At 36.4% G+C, this 23053-nt stretch overlaps 1 protein-coding gene across 6 annotated transcripts in view; it reads right to left on the reverse strand.

Annotated features, from left to right (window-relative positions):
• The window catches only part of LOC104357209 (ephrin type-A receptor 6), a 508448-nt gene that overhangs the window by 228177 nt on the left and 257218 nt on the right, over window positions 1-23053 (reverse strand). For 5 of the 6 annotated variants that reach the window (XM_042788830.1, XM_042788826.1, XM_042788827.1 and 2 more), the window contains exons 4-5: window positions 15387-15542; window positions 7284-7619 (exon numbers count right to left, since the gene is read on the reverse strand). In XM_042788830.1, coding sequence (XP_042644764.1) covers window positions 7284-7619; window positions 15387-15542 — 492 coding nt within the window. Of the gene's footprint in view, window positions 1-7283; window positions 7620-11363; window positions 11449-15386; window positions 15543-23053 lie in introns of those variants that run through there. The other variant, XM_042788828.1, reaches the window with a different exon arrangement.

Raw genomic sequence — 23053 nt, forward strand, 5'->3', positions numbered from 1 at the left:
CCAGGCCTGCCTTGCTTTTTATCTAGTGGGACATCTGTAACCGACTTCCAGTGAAAAAGCTTTGGGACATTAGATCTAATTTTGCAATTAGAGATTTCTTGTAATTATTTGCTTTGAAATTTCAGTTTTCAAATACTGAGTAGTTTAGTGTGTAAGATTACATCGTTATTCCAAGAAAGAAATATGGTGATCAAATCAGTCTAATTTGCTGAATGCATTCTTTTTAAAAATTTATGAAATTTAATATTTTTTAAGTTTATTTTTTATATTATAAATTCCCTTATTCACAGGCCTCTCCCTTTCACTCATGTTTTCCTTGGGAATGGTTCTGTGTATCACCTTTGTTTTCATTTGGCTATCATGACTCTACATGTAGACAGCAAAATCAAGCACATTTCTCTAATGCACTGTTTGCTAACTTCCCTTTCGCTTTCGTAAGTGAGAACAACCAAGACAAAATACTCTGAATAGTTAGTCGTTCATAATCAGTTGCACACACTCCAGAGGGTCCATAAATTATGAAATAGAGTTAAAATGGTTTTACTGAAAAAGTGCACTTTAGGCCCTGTAGCCATGCCTTGAATATCTGATAATACTCCTGCTTAAGTGAAGGTTTTAAGGGATGTCTTAAAAGAGGATAAATGCAAAAATCACTTCTCAATGGAAAACAGAGATTGCATGCTAGACAGAAAAAAGTTTTAGCAGATTACGAGTGTCTTTTTTTCCCTTCTTTTGCTCCTGGCCAACCAATACACCAGCCAATCTTGACATTGGTTGTCACCCCCTGCCTCACCTCTGTCAGACTAAGATTCAGACTAGAATAAGGCTCACTTATGCCAGGGGTTGTTAAAGGCAACATGCATTTCTAAGCTAAACATTAAGTGCACATATCCTGGCTAGTATAATCTTTTCAGATGAAAAATCTTTATTATTTGTTCACTGGAGAGCCAGTATAAATTTTGCCACAGTGGGAAAACTTTAAAATATGCAACACAGATATGAAGATAGTAAACAGATGTCTCTCATTATTAGTCTGGGCAGAAAAAGGTAAAAGCATGCTAATAAGAACTATTATCTTGAAGCTAACATAACTGTAAAATAAATAGATTTCTGAAGCTTAGGAAACTATGTAATTCTGAGTCCTCTCTCAACCTTATTCCAACGTACACAACTTAATGGCATTATCGTATATAAATGAAACTATTTCCAAACTGCAAGCCTAAGGCAAATGCATATGGAAGAGTCACAGAAGTGGAAGGAGAAGGGTTGTTGAGTGTAATGAAGAAACTGCATTTTAAGAAGCAAATGAATTGGAGCAACCTGCTACTGACATAATTGCTTTAAAGACCCCATAGCAAACATCAGCAGAACTGATTTGTAATTTACCATGTCCTTCATTTTGAACATGCTCCCTAAAGGTTTGTGTGAAAGTCATGACATCTACAAACACAATTTGTTTCAGATTGACTAGCTGTGATGAATGTCTTCGTTTACTACCCTTGACCAAAATCACTCCTTTTGCCAAGAATGCAACATAAATCTTCATTTCACTTGCCATGTATGGGGAACATGAGAGTTGTGGTTGGTTTTATGTTTTTTTTTGGTTGGTTAGTTGGTTGCTGTTGTTTTGGGGTTTTTGTGTGGTTTTTTTTTTGTTTGTTTGTTTTGTTTTGTTTTTGGTTTGTTTGTTTGTTTGGTGGTTTTTGGTTTTTTTTTTTTTTAATAGCTTTCAGAAATGTTTAGATAAATTTTGAAAACAGAAGGTTCCTAATGTTACTCTGAAGAATTTCATAAGTAGGTCAATTAACATTTGTGGCAGAGGTTTCTAATCACTTAATTCACCAGTTTATATCTGAAATATCTTGCACCCTACCCTGACTAGAATACTCAATAATGAGTCTTCTAGGTATATAGTATTCATTGTGAGGGATTCCAGCTAGTTGAAAAGTACTTGATTATCCTAACATGGTTCTTAGCTGAGTGGTGTGCAGATAGCACTAATAAGAATATTTGACATTATTGTTTAAAATTACCAGTCGATGAATAAACATCTCATTCTTAGGGGGTTTAATCATGTGGTGAATGCCCTTCATAGCTATTGACTACAATAGGAACAAAAATAAAGGCATATTTCTTATCCCAGTGCTGTGTGCTTACCAATTTATTTGTAACGATTGTTTTACATTTTTCTCCACAAATGTCCCTTTTACAAATTGAAATAAATATTAATAATTATTATTAAATATACAATTGTTGCAGCATTTGGACATGGTATTTTAGTGACTACAACTCAAATCAGAAACTTGCTGAAAATGTGTCAGAGACAAATTGCCAATGGTTATAAATAGTAGTGTGCTATGCAATGAAAGAAACTATTACAAAAGCTGAAAGACTACACTAGTAAGTATATTATGGGGAAAGTACTTTACAGTATTGATCAACCTCTTTTCCTTCCTGCTTCAAACTAGAATTTCATTCTGTTCTCCTCATAATGTGTAACTTAGAGAAACATATCTTAAAGTTATGCATAGTCTGACTAGCTTAATGGATAATGCTGGTGAACAAGAAATGAAAGTATATGCAATCAGGTTGATTTTTGTTGCATTAAAGAAATGGCTGCATCAGTAACTGACAGCAGAAAACAAACATATTTGTTAAAAGAAGATATATAAGTATTTAAAAAATCTTCAGGATATAGGCCAAGATTGATTAAAAAGCCATTTTTCACCTATGTAGTAGTAATCAGGCATATGTATAAAGAAACATCAGCAACAAGTAGTCTAAATGTACAGAGGTTACCAGCAGATGAAAATCTGTAGGATAGTAACTATGCTGCACAAAGATCTTGCCTCAGAACTTTGAATTTTGGCATATATACAATAATGTTAGTTGAACAAGTCTGAGAATTGAAATTTAGCATTTTTGCCTTGCACTTTTCCTTCCAACTGGAAATGCTTAATTTATATGCACACTGACATATATACACATATACATTCATATAGTTTAACAGGCTGGCCTGAGTATTCCTTGCATAATGCTGAATACATTTTAAAATATATCATTTAAATCTGTTGTTCAGAAGTTACTTAAAATAGGGAGTACACATCTGTGTGTATTTGTGTGTGTGTGTTTGTGTGTGTGTTTGTTAGTAATCCCTCTTACTGGGGGCTGTCAGCACAGAGTCCCGCAAGAGCGACATGATGTGGTAAAGATGCAGACTGGACAATGAGGAAACTACTCAGTCAGAGAAACCCTGTAACTATGGAATGCTTCTCCTCAGTGATGCAGTTGAAATGGTGGACTGAAACAGAGCAGGCCACCATCTGTCTGTATAATCATGTACTCAGGATATGTCTCACAACTCTACTCTGCATAGTGTAACATTAAAAAAACCCTGCTCTCAAGGCATAGAACATATGAATGCCCACTGAGTGAATGTATATGTGGACTATTATTTAGAAATAGGAACTACTGTTTTAAGTTCTGTTTTGCTTAATTATTCATTATTTACTACTTTAATTATGCATTAAAAACTTCAAGTAATTCAGAATCTTCTTTAGGCAATGCAGACTCTAAGGCTTGATAAGAAAGTAATATAGTGAGGTGTTTCTTCCTTCCATTAGTCTTAAGAGAAACATAAATTACAATTCCGCATATAGTTCTCTGCTTCTTCACACAATGATTTAAAGTCGATTGAGTACAATTACTTCATACTCAGCATATTTATTGCTGTATAAAACTTTCTCGCTCCTATAAAGAAAAGGCATCCAGGCACTTTTCTGAACAACAATATTGTTAAACATTTTTTGATGAGGCTTTTTTTGAAAACATGTTTTACCTTTCAGTTGTTTACAAATTACTTTAGCAGTGATTTGGGAAAGCACTTAATATGTGCTAATGCTCTTCCTTGAACAGGGACTTTACTGAAGAGCTTTTGTGAGAAGAATTTAATTGTGTTTATCTGTCCATTTATCTGAATGTAAAGTAGGGATTGTTTTGATATCTCAAAAAATTTTGAAACAAAGTTATGCAAGAGTAGCACAGAGCTCACTTCCCTCATCTCTCCATCTGCTACATCTACGCTTCCTATGACACCTCTACCCCATCCTTGTTTGCCACACTTCCTGGACAAGACATGGCATATGCTGTGATCATGCAGGAACTACATATATTCTTTCTTTACTGACTTTCTTTAACAGACAGGTTAAGTGTTTGCTCAGCTGGTGTCTCTAGTCCCGTAAGCAAGCCTGATGTAGCTGAACCTTGACTTTCAACTTGCAGACCCAACCAACAGCTTGGTGACTCTAAGTGGTCAATTTTCACACTTATGCTGAGAGAACGTAATATCTGTGAAATCCTTCTCTGTTATTGAACTCATGTTGGCTAATGGGTTCACAGTTCTTTGTTTCCTTATAAAGCCTGGGGGAAAAACCAAAAGCAGGGATATTGAATTTATGAATACTTGTACAAAATTAATAATGGAAGTCATGAATGCTACCAAGTTAATTTTTTATGACTTACATTAATGATAGTAATTTTTTTTCAGTATGTGATCAGATGAGGTAATGCTTTAGTCATCAAATTGCAGGGAGGTTTGTGGGATGCAGTTCACAAAGTCTTTTCAAAGTGTTTCTTTTCTTTAGTCTGCTTCTTGACATGGCTAGAGCTGAGCAGTGTAATCTTGTTGATGCTAGTGATTGCATCAGGAGACAGTTAAGTTTGTAATGTTAGTTGTGGTAGAGCTCTGTGCATAAAGATGAGTCTTAACCACTTTTGAATTAGTTCACTTCTGTCAGCAAATATTCTCCCTCTTTGACGCACACATTACTAGTAGACAGTCCTAGTACACATTAAGATATTTTGAATTGTTGTCACGTCATGCTTATAAACTTGGATCTTTGTTTTATATGAACATGTGCACAAACCTGCAAGAGCATGCAATAAGTACTGTCCATTTCAGTGTAATTGTGATTATAAGGAAATATTGTAATAATGAGTTTACTGTTTGGTGGTAATGATAGAAAAATAAATGCAATATAAAGGTGATTATTTAGTATTTTTGGTAACTATGGCAAAAGCAAAACTATAACTTGTTTACTAATAGCTGGCTAACAAAAAAAATAAAAAAGGTCACAAATCCTTTTATCTGAGAATGTCAATGTGATCTATAAACAGTAATAAAATCTCTGCAATGGTATGATGCTTCCTCTTCTGAGGTTATATAGTCTAGCTTTCCCCGTATCACTTCTTATTTATGACTAAAAGTAACTCACAAAAAATGTTTGTCCTCTCAATAATTTCCATCAACAAAAACTCCATTAATTTTCTTCCATATTTCTTATGACACCCTCTTTCTCTCTTTTACTTCTAAATATATAGTTACCCCACTTATGATTTTATAAAACTACACAGTTTATAAGCTCACAAAAATGGTTTTATCTTTATAACTACATTTTATAGGTGCCTCAATTTCATTTATTACAATGCTTTCTTCTGTAAAGCTGTCTTTTTATATCCAAATAAACTGACAGATATTCTAGAAATCTGGTCTTAAATTCTCTGAAGCCCTTCCAACACCACTTTTAGTAATGTAAGAATTATTATAGGGAATGCAAGCAGTCTACACTCTAGAGTTTATTGTCAGTGTGTCACAAATTATCAAAACATTGGTCTTTTCCCTGTTTTGAGTAAACTGCAGTGAAAATCTCTATCATTAAACCAGGAAAAGACAACAGCAGAAGACATATTTTTTAAAAGCTCACCAATTAAATACACATCACGAGCTGTGTTCACACAGCTGTTACCCAGTTTAAAAACAAACCATATCTCTGGTGAACTCCACCTGTGCACGCTTGGTGACTTGCATTTAGCACCATGTAACAAAACACCTAAAAATAAGTATACATAGGGGTAGTTTCTGGCACCGCATTTTTTTCCTTTAATGAAAAAAGAAAAGAGAGATACAGATTCACAACATGATACGTAGCCTAAGAGCTTAAGGCAATGCTCAGTGCAAAGCATATATCATTAGGCTTCTTATATAATTAGCTCTTCTGTTACCATCATCACGTGAATAGTGAGTGAGTAATTTTCATGCTTTCTCTAATCCATTTTCATGAATATTATTAGTATTACCATCATTGTCATTATCATTGTCACAGCAAGCTGTTAATTTTTGTATGCCCAAAGGCAAACAAGTCATTACTTACTCATGAACAAAACTACTTGTCCCAGATACACAGGTAAGCAGATTTCTGCTAGGCTGATCAGTGTAAGAACCCAAGGCCTTCCTACAAGTGGAAGATAACAGGATCCTCCTGAATGTTAGCACTTTTACTAAATACTTTGATATTATCAAAGATCTTCTACTCAAAACAGTAGTTTTGCCAGTTCAGTTCCTGTTTTACATTAAACACTTCAGCTACAATGTCACTTATTGCAATGTCACTGCACAGTAGGTGAAAAACACTTCTGGAACAAATGTCAGCAAGGGATAATTCTGAAAGAACCTTCTCATCCTCAGTAACACGATCCAGGAAATAACACTGCTATATAGATTGCTTTGTTGGTAACCTATGAAGCTGTTTCCTGGCATAGTAAATATCTCTAAAGATGGAAGAGGAAAAAAATGCAGAAATAAACAAAAATACAGAGCTCTTTTAGTTTCTCATAAAGGTTGACCTTGGACATGAATTTGAACTGAAATGGGGGAAGAATAAGCTCAAAAACAATAATGCAAAGTGGACAATTAAAGGAACAAAAAAATCTATTGGAATACTTCACCTAAGGAAATGGCTCATACAGATGTTGAAATATCTTATAGTGAAGCATGCTGCAGAAGTATTATGAAACATGGCTACCAAAGGAAGTGAGTTCACTTTTATTTCACCTTTGAATTGTGAAATTGTAATGGATAACATGTGGTGGTTTACTCTTTCAGAACTGAAATCTTAAGGAAAGACTTGGAAAAGCACCAGATGAAGACTCCAGTTCTGATGAACCATGGATACAGTTAGGCTCAGGTACTTAAAGCTTGCACTTAATTTTAAACAGGAAGGTAAGTTTTTGTGCCCTGTGTAATGGGGTCGAGGGCCAACTGCTAAAAGCATTTAATGCCCTCATCAGCAGAAGCTGGAAGTCCTCAACAAAAGCACTTAAAAACATTTAACAATCTGCAAAACATCCTAACTTGCTGACCCAGACTTCCAAGAAACAAAACAATCCCCCTAATAAGTGCACAGATGACAGGGGCACAGTAATGGACATGCAGTGCTGGGACTTACCATCTTGGTCTGTGGTAACCGTGATAGCTGTGAACTGCTTGGGAGAGAAACTCAGCTCCGAGACCCCATTCGTGGCTTCAATTTCAAAGGTGTAGTTCACGTGCGACACAAAGTCAAGCACTGTCACAGAGGAGTTGATGAGACCTGTATGCCTGGGGATGAAACGGATACCACCCCCACAGATCTCACACTGGCTGGCATCCGACCCACATTTCTTACAGATGACACTGTAAGTGAGATCTTTTCTTCCTCCAGTATCACTCGGGGGGCTCCATTCCAACATGAGAGCTGTTTCATTAATGTTAAAAATCACATTCCTTGGAGCAGAAGGTGGCCCTGCAGAGAAGGAGGGGAATGCCTGTTAAGCAACGGTTGTCTATTTTGGAGAAAAGAAGAAACACATGAAAAAATGTCTTAAGGCTGAAGAGTTATGTTTCAATAACAAATTCAATGTAATAATTGAAAATTGTCTAGATACTTACAATCCTTGAAAATAAAGCAGAAATAATAAATGGGAGAGATAATAAAAAGCTGAATAATATACATAAATAAGAATTAATTCACATATAATTTAAGGCAACATAAAAACTACTTGGGAATGTCAAACCTAGACTTGATAACAAAAATTTGCACCAAGTATCTCTTGATCTTGTGGGATACTGGAGTAGAGCTTTAACCACAAAATTTATTTCCTTATGTTATGTTTAGTAATGTAGGATTTTCTGATACTTATAATCTTTGATGTTTTATAAGAGTCAAATAATAAATAAATAACAGCTTTGGAATAACCACAAGAGGTAAAATTGTTTGCATTAGTTCTGCAGTGCCAGATTTTTTCTCTATCCTTCACTCCTTATCCCCAGGGATTTCTTTGCTGCTGTTCATTAACAGAGTTAGATGGCAACAGCCCAAGACTATTAGGCACAAGAGACAGTTTACAAGTTTTTTTCCTTTCCCACCTGGCACCTTATCAGCGCTAGTATAATAGTGAAGACATCAACCTTGTAAGTTAAAGGTCTAAAAGGATGGTGGCAAAGCAGAAGAAAAAATAATTCTTGAAGACTGTGGGGAGGGATGCAAATAAAGTATCAGCAGGCAGAGAACATCTGCAATTACTACAGCAGTGATAAGCTGATTTGATTTTCAAACTTTTAGCTATTTATTTGCCTGAACAAAATGTTGCAATTCAGAAAATCAAGCCCACAAGTGGTTCTGAAATATGCATCCGCAACTGAAATAAAGACATTTCTTCAAGTTCATAATTCTTGAAGATGACACTGAATACTAAAATTGACTATACTTTGACAGAAAACATTATTATATCTTATATTTCACTGATAAACTATATAGTAGTAAAGATCTATACAGTTGTGCCTACACATAGTAGCAAGAATGAATGCTAATTTTAATGAAGGAAAGTGGCAATAATAGTAGGAGAAAAAAGTCACTATTTACCAAGACTTGTAATTTTAAAGTGATGCTATTTGTTTACTTATGTGGCATAAATATGGGTACAAAAGTTGGAATGCTTCTAAAAGGGAAAAATGTTTGTATGCTGTGGGAGGGATAATGTGAACTAATAAATGTGAAGGGTTTTTGTGTACTGTAGTTGAACATTTGAGTTGCTTTTTTCTTTCTTGTATTTATTTGTAACTTTAAATAACTCAGACTATGTCTTCATTAAAATGATTTTTCCCCTAATGTAAATGACAAGTTAGCTGCTGGATTGCAAGCACTTGATAATTAAAATATCAGGAGGTGTTACACTGCTTTGCATTTTTTTAGTGGACAAGAAATTTTAAAGTATTTTGAACATGTGAGTACTTATTCGTACATCTATCTGTGCAGAGTTGCTAGTTAGTAGCCAAAAAGCCCCAGACAGTAAAGGCCAGTTATTTTTCAACATATCAAGGAATCATTTAGCTGAACAGTTGTTCTGGCTCATTTGTACTGAAGATCAATATTTCTGGAACCTGTCAGATAAAATTATATTTGTAATTTGCAATTTTTATGGTCACAGAGAATATTTTGAGTAGTTCCTTCCTGGTCTTTGACTGTGACCTTATGATAAGTCTAACACTGAAGCATTTGAAATACTGTAATATATAAATATTCATAAATGCAATTTGTTACCAAAAGCTAATTATATTGATATATCATTTTCCAATGGTGTGGAAAATAGAGAGAAGGTACAGCCTTGAAGATGCTGATGTGGTCCAAAAGCCCCTTAGAACCTAAGAGTGTCTCAGATTTACAAATCTCTAAACTTCCCATAAAATTACTGTGAGGTTGATGGTTCTAACTACTACGGAAAACAGTCCTGAGATCAGAATAACCTAAAATTAGCACAGATTACTTCAGCTTCAGTTCTTACTATTTATGTGCAGAAGACAGTAATAATTATGTTTCCTCTAAAAACATGCTGTGAGAATTAAATAATGACTGGTCTTAACAAATTCCCACTGTTAAAACCAATGAGGACTTATAGGAATATGAAGGATGAGCCCTAATCGCATTTACATATGTGCATAACTTTAAGCGGATCAGTAATCCCCTTGAAATAATTGGTAATACTCATGCACTTAAAACTAAGCATGTGTGTAATTGCTCAAAGGATTGAAGCCAATGTTTTAAAACTGGCTTAAGTTTAATCTTACATAAACTACAGATATTATGACAATGGGTCATCACAGCTCATTTTTTTTTTAATGTTACTTCATCAATATTGGCAGGCCAAAACAGTGATTAATGTGAATCCAGGCAACAGGAAAGTTTTGTCTGGCTTTGTCAATTTTAATTTTCTATCAGATTTTTGTTCTACTATATGTAGATGTCACAGAAGAAGAATCAATACAGTAGATAAAATACACCTTTTTTTTTTTTTTTTTTCCCCTCATACTATAGAATGAAGGCTGTAATATTCATGATTTGGGACTTAACCCTCAATTGTAAGAGAAAACATGAATTGTTGTACATTCATATTTCAATGAATAGGGAGAACATTATCAATTATGTTAGAGGTGTCTGGAAATACGTGACTGTCCGCCTGCAAATACTGAAAAAAACTCAGGAACACTTCATACCCAAGGCCCCTCATGCCAATTTGCATGACGATTAAATAGCTTTTTAATTGCTGTTAAATTATGCCAGTTAAACTGTGATTTCATGCAAATATTAAGCTGTAATGACATGCAGTGAATCATTTACTAAGATTTAGAACTTGGAACAAAGAGAGACAATTAATTCTAATCCTCAGATTCAGCTAAATTATGTGTCACTGGGCTTTTATGAATGTGGCCTGATTGCTTTGTTATCATTTATAAATTATACAAAGATTACTTGACACATTGGAAAAACTTGGCAACAATAACCCTTCTCCAGACATATGTGTGCAAAGCTCTCAGGGATTTCCTTATATTGATTTTTAAGGAAAACAGGTATACTGGTGAAAATAATGGATCCTTTCCTCACAGAAAATTAATTACTTCAGATTTCATGCAAAAGAGTAAAACACAGTTCAGACGGATGAGCATTAAAAAAAAAAAATAAAGCTCTTCTGCTTCTTAGATGAAACACAGCCTGAGTGTGAGCAATGTGTTTTGCTTTATTTACAAATTATAACATAAGAAGTATTTATACACTTTCTGTGGAGTAGACAGTCATTGATGTCTTACAGAGAAGCAGGCCCATTCCAAAAGCAACAGAGCTGAATTTATGCCTCATGCAGTGCTCTGCACCTCATCTCACTTTGCGTATCTTCTCCCTTTGTGACGGTGAAGTGTGTCTTGCCCTTTATGGAAGGAGAGAGAAGCAAACCCAATGCTACAGAAGACTAGTGAGGGCAATGAAGTATTTTAAACACAACAGAGTGATGACTGTCTGGAAAAAAACTTTGTTGTTTTTTAAGTGAGAACTGTCCATAACCAACTAGGACTCTTAGAAGTGTGTGTTACTTGACTACTGAATTTACAGCTGAAGGGCAAAAATTAACCATCGTCTTCTCAGAATGCTCAGAATTAACATCTGGCTGTGCCCCTTGAGTTCATAACTGCTTTTTTATATACATATATACATACATACATGTAGCATACATAAGTAGTGTCACTTGATGTAGAATGCTGTATTACATTTTTTCCTTTTCAGAATCACTTATCCTTTTCCTGTGAGGCAGGCAGGAAGAATGGAAGTCACTGACTGCAAAACAATATTCCAAGTCTGAGCGTAATGATAAATTGCAAACAAGTATATATATAAAAATAACAGTAGAGGCAGTAGAATCAAAGGCTTCCAGCATGTTGATTGATATTGCTGCTGGAATACAGTGTTGACTCTTAAAACCAGAGGATACAGTTTGTGGCAGAGGTTATTGAACAGAGCATAAGTTTGTCAGGTTCAAAATTGTTTAAGCATAACATGAAAAGAGATGCATTCAGACTCAGACACCTAATACAAGCTTGCCTACCTTTGACCTTGAAAAGATGGATCAATTTATCCAATTACATTATCCTGGGAAATGTTAAGTGTTTATGTACAGAGTAATCAGATGGGGGATTAGATATGATGCTATTTGTTGCTCACTGTGTATGCAGAGGGATCACTGATAGAATACTCACATATGGCAAAGAAATACAATAAGGAGAAAGTAGCAGCAAGAGATTGATAACAAGTGCCAATCAAATGAAAAAAGCTAGGAGAAAGAGATTAACAATATATCCTAATGTAATTTTCATTGCTCTTATTAAAATCAGCTTTCTATTATGCTTTTCTGCAAAGTCCACACTCTTCTTTTACAAAATACAGTCACATGAAGCAAAAATGAGAACTGTACAATTTTGGAAACCATACAGTATGCACTTTCACAGAATTAATGAAATTAGATTTGAAGCTCATCTTGGAAAAGTAGATGCTTGAAGCTAAACTCTTAATTTCATAGTCTCTTAAATCAAGGTCCTTATTTTCCATAATGCTGCACATGCAAGTTTGCCAGTACTGAGGAAAAATTCTGGAGAAATACTCTAATCCTATACAGGAATGAAAAGAGGGAGAGAATATATCTATCTATTTTAGGCATATTGCTTTGCAGGACTTGAGGAAGCAAACAAAATAGGTATGAAAACAGTTGATTCAAAATGTTTGAATATGAAGAAATTTGTAAGGAGAATCCACTATTCATTCTGTGTTTAATTTAAGCACAACTCTCATTTAAAAAGTCGTAAGAAAATTTCTAATCTCTTATGTCACATCTCACATGTCAGGATATAAATGTGCACATGAACATCAAAAATGCAGATCTGCCCCAAAAGAGGTTATGTAGAAAAGGCATTTTCTTACTGCACAGCCTTTCCTCTGTATTTAGTCAAATTGGCTCATTTTTAACCTAACTTTTCAACTCCTCTTATTAGAGTAAAGCATGACAGTTTGGAAGAAGCAATCTAAATTCTACTCATATCTCTATCTTTGTTTATTAAATTTAAATTAGTCACATCTGCACAGACCCACCGAAGGCAGTGGGGTTGTATTTATGACAGAAACATAATTTTAATAACTGAGAGCGTAATTTGAAAGCAGTGGGGCTAAAGATATCACTTAGGGAATAATTTGGCCTGCAGACTCTTCATTACTGATGATGTGCAAGAAGATAACGCAGTCTGCCTGTCAAGAGTCTCGGTGTCATTTGCAGAGCTGACAATTAGTGAAATAATCATCATCGTAGGTAGAAGATGAATACATCTGCTGTTACAGTCAGTGAAGTACTGACACCTTGCAGTCTAGGCTGAATGAGAGGCAGTACATGGCGCTGAACCAAGAGCAAGGCAGAAACTAGAATATGGTTCACTGTGTTCTTTATTTCTTATTTCTCCCAAGTCAGGGTGAGATGGGGCACTAGTGCCTCCATTGTGGTTGATTTTTTCCCTGCCTCCACTCACTCGGTGGCTTTGGCTGACATACTCAGCAGGAATGGAGAGGTCTGGCAGCAAGTCTTCCCTGACTGTTTGCAGCCAAAGTAGCTCTCAGCACCCTGTTTTTGTTGGGAAAGCACCAGGGTATTGTAGGTACTTGCTCCCTGATGCCACAGGGCTCTCATGCTCCTCCCTACCTTATCAAAACTAACGTGTAGCAGGGCTTCAAATTGTGCCCTGAAAGATAATTATGGAAACATAATGCCACGTATGAGTAATTTTTTCAAAGAACTGTCTTTTGGAGATGAAAAATCAATGGCATAAATAATATGGAACCACATCTGCATAATGCATGAGTGAAACCATCTTTCTAAGCATGAAACTGTCAAGAGCTCCTGGAATGTGTGTTAGTTCTCTGGGTAAGGTTTTAATAGCCTATGCTTGGGGCACTCATTTGTGTGGAATTATCTGTAATTACCATTTTCCTGCGGGAAGTCTGGAACAACATTGTTTATTCCCTCACATATTCTGTACAAAAAGATAGGCCTATGTGCCTTGCTCCACAGTGAGCTGACAGCAGATTGTGTGTTGGATTGGGGTGCCTCTCTGAACCCTGTATCGCTTAAGTAGCTGGAAACTGGGATTTACTCTTCCCCTCTGAAAACCCTATGGTTAGATTAGACAACTTCCTGCTAAATGCCTTGGTTCTGAGCAATGCCATTTTTAGTGACCATCTCTCTCATTTAGTGGAGGAACAATGTCTTGGTCTACATAATGACCTCAGGATTACTGGGCCTATGACTTTGTAAATCAGCTCCAAATTACCTGGTATATTCCCAGTTTGTCCAGTACAGTGTTATGTGGGGAGACTAGCAGGAAGTAGTTCAACTCCGCTAGTAGTAGTAGTAGTAGTAGTAGTAGTAGTAGTAGTAGTAGTAGTTCAATTCTGTCAGCTCAGTTATTTTTACATGGCGCTGCCTTACATAGTGTAAATGTACCAAAATGACGACTATAGACTGATGGCTATTGTAACAGTACTTTGTTTTTATGGTTTTATCTCTTAAGCTTTTTGTATACTTAGTCTGTTGAAATACTTTATGCATTTAACATGTTATTTTTTTTAGAATTCTCTTAACAATAGGGCTGTGGCACAAAATGTGCTAGAATCAAATCCTCCACCACAAGAGCTAACAAAATGCTACACCAAAAACTAGGTATCTTAGAAAATTTTGCAAATAGATTTTAATTGTCTTCATTCAATAACAGGATTTTATCAGTAAATATAGTAAATCACCCACAGATTTTTAAATGCTGCTGTTCTGAGTTTTGAGATTAAACAGATACAGCTGCATTATGATCAACATATTAATCCCAGTGAGTAATTAACCACATATGAAAATATATGAGAAATATTTTATTAAGTGAAAAGAAAATTTATGCTTTATGTTTCTAGATGCAAGCACATTGATCAAAGTAATAAAAACCTCTTCTCAGTCAGACTTTCTGCCCCTAGATTCCTAGGCCTCAGTTTTGTCTTAATGACAAATTTAGGTTAGTCAGAAATCACAAAATGTTGTATTCCAAAAACTATCAAAAAATCTAAAGAATTTTCATTATCACAGTTGTGTTAGAGAATAACTCTCTGTCGAAAGAAGATGATATGCAAGAAGGTTTAACTATATCTCCGTCTGATTGGATACATTTTTTTTTCTTTTTATGATTTTCTTGTCTTTTTTTATGAGAGTTTAGTTTCTATTAGATTGTGTTGGGATGATATTTGTCTTATAATTTTAATTTAAATTTGGGGAGACGGCAGAGTATATCAAATCAGTTTTTTTCTTTACATGACTTCTCAGTTTTTTGAAAGGTTTTCTACAAGCATATTTTCATATATTTAAAATACATACTCGTAGTTAAAACTCAACATTGTTATCCATATGACAATGATTACACACCTTGTACTGCTTCTCAGAACTACAAGTTAAAAAGACACCAAACTAAGAAGCATATTTTTTTTAGGGATATCTAGACTAAATAGGAAGATGCTGTTTGAATTTTGATTTTTAAAAATCTCTTTTGGTTGTCTTGAATGGAATTCTTCACAAAATATACAAAATCATGTCATTTTTTTTTAAAAGTACAAAAATAAATAAATGAGGCACAGGAAAAGAGAATTGCAGGCACTGGTGCTGATCAGACTTACGGGTACATGCCATAGTTGGTGGGTCCTTCTCAGCTCTGAAGTAACCTTTCTCACACTGACAGACAGAAGTTGCTTCTATGTAAGTCAAACTGTGTGGAGGACATTTGGAGCACTTTACATTTCCAGCAAATGCTTTATAGAATCCAGGCCTGCAAGCTACAAAAGAAGAAAGTAAGATTCATAAATAGAAGCAAGTTTTGGCTATAAGTAAAATCTGTTCCATGAAGTTACAATGCACCTTCTTTCCTTTCCAACCTATATATATATATATATATATACACATATATATACACACACATATATATATATACACATGCGCTATTCTGATCATACAATTCTTCACAGCTTTTATTTTGGTATATGGACTTAAAAAAATAAATAAATCTGTTCCTTGTATACAATGGGAAATCATTAACAGAGACGGCTTTCAAATTTACAAACAGTCCTCACACTGCTGCTTGAAATTGTTATTTAGACAGCTTCACTAATATCACTGAACAAAAGCACATTATCTGTTTTAAGCAGGTTCCATCTGTTAATAAGAAAGAGATAACTTCTTATCAGTCAAAGCTATATATATGGCTTCCTTACTTAAGTAATAGACACTTGCAATGATTAGTATTTTTAACCTTGCAATGCCTTGATGATACAAGGATGACATCCCTATATATTTATAGATGGGTCTGACTTTAGCCTACAGTCCCTTGAGAAGCCTCTGACAGAAGGGCCACTTCACCAAAGTCCCCTGCACCTTGTTGGCATGAGAGGCTGGGGGATGCTGCTCTAACCACCTTCAGAGGTGTAGGAAGGAGATGCTGATGCCCGCTAGCACAAACTACTGCAAGCCTGAGGCTACTCTTAATTGTGTCAGAAAACAACCTGGATAGCAGCAGCGCTAGGGATGCGGGATGTTGCGATGGTCAGAGCTCACTGCATCCCAAGTTACTTGGAACAGGAGTCCCTGCTGTTCTTAACCACAGCACAACCTTACCAGCCTTTTCCCTGGCCTTTAAAGCAGAAACAACTGTTAAAATAAATTTTATCATAAATCTGCCAGGTTTTCATTCTGAAATATTACTTTAAAACCACCCTCAGAGTTCATCACATATATTTAAACAGAGATTTCTTTCTTTCTCCTGCCAGCTACCACATTTACACATGCCAGCATGTATTGTAGTTACTGTCTTCTGGCTTCCCAATCTGAAAATAGAACTGAAACAAATGAAAGAGCAACTCAAACATGTATAGACTGTACAGACTCATCTTCCTCATATTCCAGCAGTACGATTGCTAAAAATATAATTTAGAAGATCCATGTGACTTATTCTTATTTCGACATATTAAAGACTATTTTCTTTACATTGTGAGAGGCTAGGCAGTAGTTTCTTCTTTTGTAGTAAGACAAAATAACAATATTAAAATGAGGTGTTCTTTAAAAAGTACCCCTAAAGATGCATTTTATGGATTCACTGTCAATTCATATTCAGTGAGTTATCAAAAAGTATTAATTCATAGTTAACATATACACAGATCAGTTTTGTTTCTGATTCCAATGGAATGGCTTGATATAAAAGCAGTTTCCTTAGTAGCTGAGGGAAAAGAATTGAGAAGATAGGACTGAAAAAGATAACAACTGATTGCCTACCAGAATCCAAGAGTCAATTTTTGAGATGTAATTTTAAGAGCTTAATTTTGACCCAACATTTTCAGCAGTTCTCTTCCCAGTGTATTTTTCTGACTTTGCTGAGTAGACATTAGGGAGGAATCTTGCCCTGCTGTCACTGACGGAAAAATAAAAGAGTATTTCTGGTGTTAGAGATGAGAGGAGGAAACAGCAGGGATTTTCCCCTTGAAAGAAGGCTACTGGTCTGATACAATTGTGATTATAGTAAGTGGTAATTTTCTACTGATTGGAAAGACAGCAGGTTTGGTGCATGGAAGAAGGAGGCATTGTAGATGTAGACCATGGGTACTGACTCCTCTTAGCTTTGCTGGAAGGATGGAAGAGAGGAGGTAAGGCAAAATCAGGGAAGGGTAGTCTGCTTGCCTGCTCCTTTCTTCTTTTCTCATGCCCAAACCCCACTCTCGTTTATCTAAGGATGAATATTAAATTTTTGCTTTTAATAGCTACCTTTCATACATGTGGTGCAATATAAAGAAGTTTGTGATTAAAGAGTTGGAAATTCCAGGTTACAGTTTCAGTCAAAGCAAAATGAGTGCTCTTTAAAACCCTGGTTACTTCTGAAATTCATGTCTGTCAGTTCTGAAATCATTCCTTCTTCCATTTTGTCCCCCAAATGACAAACCACCTTGGATAAAAAGAAACAGCATTTTGTTTCAAGAGTATATTTTGTTTAAACTTCAATCGGTTCACTATACCATAATAAAATTTGAGGAAAAGATTCATTTCAAATATAAAAAAGTAAATGATTTATTCAGAAATGGTATTCTGTAATATATTTAAAGAAATTACAGCTTTGATATGGTATGTCTCTTAAAAGAAAACACATATATATTCATGGAAAAGATGGGGGTAAAAACAATAAATGAATAGGTGGATCATCTTAGCTCTTTTGAGGCCAACCCAAATATATTTATCCATTAAGCCAGGTATGTACCACAAATTCTGAGGCAGAGGAAGATTATCAGGGAAGATTTTTTACGGATAAGTTTACAAAGATATTGATAATACACTCCCCATCCAAATGTAGAATCACACAAGCATGATTATTGGATACTTTAAAATACAAACCAGCCCTTCATAAACAAGAGAAAATAATACAAGCTGAAAACCCCCAAATAATCACAAGCTTGGCATAACTCACCTCTCTGGATAACTCAGTACTGATTGCCAACATTCAAGGTGAAAGAAAATAACCTGCCACTCTATCAAGATCAATGAATACGCAACACGAGTCTGAAATATGGCAGTTCAGCTGCTGTATACATCTAAACAAAAATTGTGTTTCAGTAGCACAATTAACAAAGACAATTGCTAGATTTACCATTTTTCACAGAAAATTAGCAAGCACTAGAGTTACTACCTAGGTTTTTAAAAGCTCATTTAGGAAATGCCCCAACTGCTATGATTTCAGATATGTCTCCCTCTGCAGAAAAGAAAAATAATCTCTCTGTTCCTTTGGCCTAGGGTGTCTTCCTGGAGCTTAAGGCTCTATAAGACCACTGTAAACCAACTGTGGCTCACAGCAATTCCAATTAAAATTTACAGGAAAATTGCACAAAGAAATCAATGGTATATGCATTCCTTTGTAATTTCTGATCTATGCATAACATTTTGTAAAATTGGGGTTTGCAAATGTTATACTATGAGACTGCAGATTGAAGTACTGCATGTAAATCACTGTGTGTGACTGCAGGTTGTGATATCAAACCATACACAAGCACAAGTTGCTGTATTCAATGTATAGAGTCCTAAATCACATGCTCTCTAAAATAAGAATTAGTGTACGACCCTGTAAAGGGATTAATCAGTAGGCTTACTTACATGCTTAATGTTAACCAAGTCCCTCAGATTTTGCTTACCTTCCTATTATTTCTACTGTTTATACTGCTGTAGTGGTTTCAGCCACACAAAATTACTTAGTGCATGAAATGTGTGATGGGCAAATCAGAAACTCAGAAACTTTTAACTATAAATGGGTTGTGCTTCTGTAATTGAATGAAAAAAGCCATCTACCCCATGCAAAACTGTACCTTTTGTAAATATATTACAAGTAAGTTCAAAGTTTGTTCCAGATGTTTATGCATGCACAAAGTGTCATTTTCTACAGTTTGATAAATCAGTATTTTCAAAGTATTTGTCATAACATTTTCTTCACTAAGCTAATAGTTATTGCATTTATCATTTTGACAAATTCTTTGTGCATATGTTAATGTAAACTAAAATATAATCTATTCCAAGCACAAATACAGGCTGGGCAATGAGTGGATTGAGAGAAGCCATATGGAAGACTTGGTGGTATTAGTGGATGGAAAACTGAATACAAGACAGCAATGTGTGCTCATATCCCAGAAAACCAACTGTGTCCTGGGCTGCATCAAGACAAGCGTGGCCAGCAGGTCGAGGGAGGGGATTCTCCCGCTCTGTTCTGCACTTGTGAGATCCCACCAGGACCACTGTGTCCAGCTCTGGGGTCACCAACATAAGAAGGACGTGGACCTGCTCGAGCAGGTCCAGAGGAGGCCACGAAGATGACCAGGGGGCTGGAGCACCTCCCCTGTGAGGCCAGGCTGAGAGAGCTGGGGCTGTTCAGCCTGGAGAAGAGAAGGCTCCAGGGAGACCTTATAGGGGCCTGCCAGTGCTTAAAGGGGGCTGCAGGGAAGGTGGGGAGGGACTCTTTGTCAGGGAGTGTAGTGATAGAACAAAGGGTAACAGTTTTAAACTGGAAAAGGGTTGATTTAGATTAGATATGAGGAAATATTCTCCTGTGAGGGTGGTGAGGCACTGGCACAGGTTGCCCAGAGCAGCTGTGGCTGCCCCCTCCCTGGAAGGGTTCCAGGCCAGGCTGGACGGGGCTGGGAGCAACCTGGGCTGGTGGAAGGTGTCCCTGCCCATGGCAGGGGGGTTGGGACTAGATGGTCTTTAAGGTCCCTTCCAACCCAACCCATTCTATGATTCTATGAAAAACTGCCATCTGAAAAAGCTTCTAATGATGACTATTCAGAAGAACCTAAAGTTTGTTTTTATCGTCTGTTACCACAGAATATATTTTTTCTAACTTACAAATCACTGGGAAACATCTTATTTTCCCTAATGTTATCTAACAGAAGTGACTTTGTGAGTTACTAATTACACAAACTGTATCAGATTTGACTTTTGTATAGCTTGAAGGAAGATAATATATTGTCTTAATGGTTAAGTAATTAACAGGGTATCTGAATGAACAATTCAAAGACACTAAAGTTTTCTCCAGTGAAATACCAGACATCACGCAGAGAAGCACTGATAATTTAATTGGCTTCATAAAAGATAACACATCTATAAATGTGCTTTACTGTAGCTTTATCAGTATTTGACTATGAGGTTTTTAAACTACAGAGACCTTGTAATTAATATAATTTTACTTACTTAATATTTAATATATGGCTTTTAGTTTTGTTTGCATTATACATAGATGCATACATACAGAAAGTAATGCTATGCAAAGCTCTGGTGAACTCTTAAAGAAAATGATTCATGGCTTGCCAGCCTCTCTGCCTGGGCAGAGAGTGGGAGAAGGCATTTATCAAGTAGCTGAAAACCAGTTTAGTACTCTTGATGTTATTTGCAGAGGTACTGAAGGTGATTGAAAAAACTTTAGAGGTGCATTGTATACTTACTGCCTAAAATGCGATACAGTGTCAGTTGTTACGAACAGGATGGTACGTCTGCGGCGCAAGACGCTGTGGGAAGCACAGATGGCTGCACGGTCAGACTGTGGCCGTTACCACCCCTAAGGGCCCTGAGCGCCTCCCCCTGCCAGGGCTTTGGCTGTGGGGGCTCAGGGCCATAGCGGTCATGAGGCTGACCAGTGCCCGTGGGAGCTGGTTTTGGCTGAGGGCTTGCTCCCTTGCCCGGGCTGCAGCTCGGCCACGGCACAGCCCTGTCCGCCCGCAGGCCCTGCCGAGCTCGGGCCACCCGCGCACCATCCCCACCCCCAAGGGCCCAAGTTGGCGGGAGACGGGGCCGGCCGGGCTGCCCCCAGGGAGCCCCCACCATTGCTGGCTCCCAGAGAGCTGCTGCCCCCCGTGGTGCCCCAGCAACCTGAAACAATAGCTGGAGATGTGTTACAGCAAGCACGGAGAAAGCTATACTTCACTCGGAAGCCACCTGGGAAACTGGACACATGTCCAAACCCAGGGGAAAGCAGACAAAAGCTGACCTGTGTGTAGGCTTGTAGGACTCCTGTGGCACTATTTGGGCAATAAGGAGTGAGGGTTTCATCTTATGCTGGATGTGATAGTATTTTTAAGGATACTGCCCAGTCCAGTAGATAAGGTCACAGGTCAATTACTATAAAATACAGTTCTGGGCTGTCTTGCAGAAGAGTCTGCACTGCTTGAGACTGTTATGGCCATTAAGTTCTTCCCCAGCCTGGAGGGTGTATGACATATAGACACAAAATTCAGAAAATGCACACATGATGGTCATTTTAGTGGTCATAAGCCTTGTTGCTTTAAAAAAAAAGGAGCATTTTCACTGTTCTGGGGGAGCATGTCATTGTGCAAGAAAGAAATTGATTCTAGTTTTCAAGTTAGTTGAAGTAAAGGGAGTCCAAAAGAAACGTAGGAACAACTTTTAGGTATGTCTGACACTGTTGGTCTGTGTGTGGGAAGACATTTCTCATGAAAATGGGATTTTTATATCTTGCTGAGAACTCATCAATCAAATTAACATAGAGAAGACTGTTGTCATTTACAATGAATGTCAACCATCAGTAGCTGTGGAAGAGGTGTTTTAATCTTTCTGAAACACATAATTTGCTATGCTTTTCCACCTCATACATTTTTTTAAATTGCTTACTGAAACACACTAATGCACTATGAGACTGACATCTGTCATATTTGTTATATTCTGTCAATATATAATTATTCCAATTTTAAAGTCCTCTTACCCTTCTGATATCTGATCACTTTATAAAAAGGCCAATCCAATAAGGCCTGTTCTTTTCTACCACTGTGCAGAAACAAGGAACTATAATACTATTTTTACCAATTTATATTTTAGTAAAGTTGTCCAGAAAGAACAAAGAAGTATATAGAAAAGAACAAGAGAAAATAATGTAACAAAAGATGCTCACTGTATATTACAAAAGGCAGAATACAATCACAAAGTCAAGATTAGGATATTACAGAATTAGGACAATTAAGCTATGAGGACAACCTTTGATTGTGAGTCCTCTCTGATTAAATAATCTCATGTCTCTCTTCACATGATCCTTGTTTTATTCAGGTCATGAACAGACTGTGAGAAAAGAGAGAGGATTCACTTTGGGTCATGTTCAAACTGATAGTGGAACTATGCAGGAGGAGTTGCTAGAAACATAAGGCGTCATGAAGAATCCATTGGAAGACCAGCCATGATAGATTATAAATTATGGAACATACTATTTAGTTGAAATCTCAAGAATAAACGACATTACATATCAAGAAATCAAGGCTCTAGTTTGGTTCAGTTCTTACAGATGGTAAGGAGCGGACAACATACACCCCCAGGACACTTAGTGACAGAATAACCTAACTTTCTGGGGACAGTAGACTGATTTTCCTTTTTTGTTTGCAGTAAATCTGATGGATTGTATCTGTGTGCATGCATTTAAATGCATCTGTGTTTGTATGCTCCAGTCAAGCTCTTCTCTTGCCAGTATCTTCTGCTCTCTAATATTTCTATTCTTTGAGGTGCAGAACAGATAAAAGGATTACTTACACCCTTGACTTTGGAGAGGAACCAGGGAGAGAAAAGAAAAAGGGGCAGCTATAAGGCTGCTTCCTCTAATATAACTACATAATGAAGATAGGTAAATGAAATGAATTGTTCTTTCTCTTTGTGATAATTCTTTTTTTTTTCCCCAGTGACTTATTTTCTGTCATTCCCATATTTCAATATTCTATTGAGGTTGTTTATTAAAATGATTAGAAGAAATGACAAAAGAGATAATTGGTATATA

Source organism: Tyto alba, unplaced genomic scaffold (genome assembly GCF_018691265.1).
Source record: "Tyto alba isolate M040663 unplaced genomic scaffold, T.alba_DEE_v4.0 Super-Scaffold_14, whole genome shotgun sequence".
Lineage (NCBI taxonomy): Eukaryota > Metazoa > Chordata > Aves > Strigiformes > Tytonidae > Tyto > Tyto alba.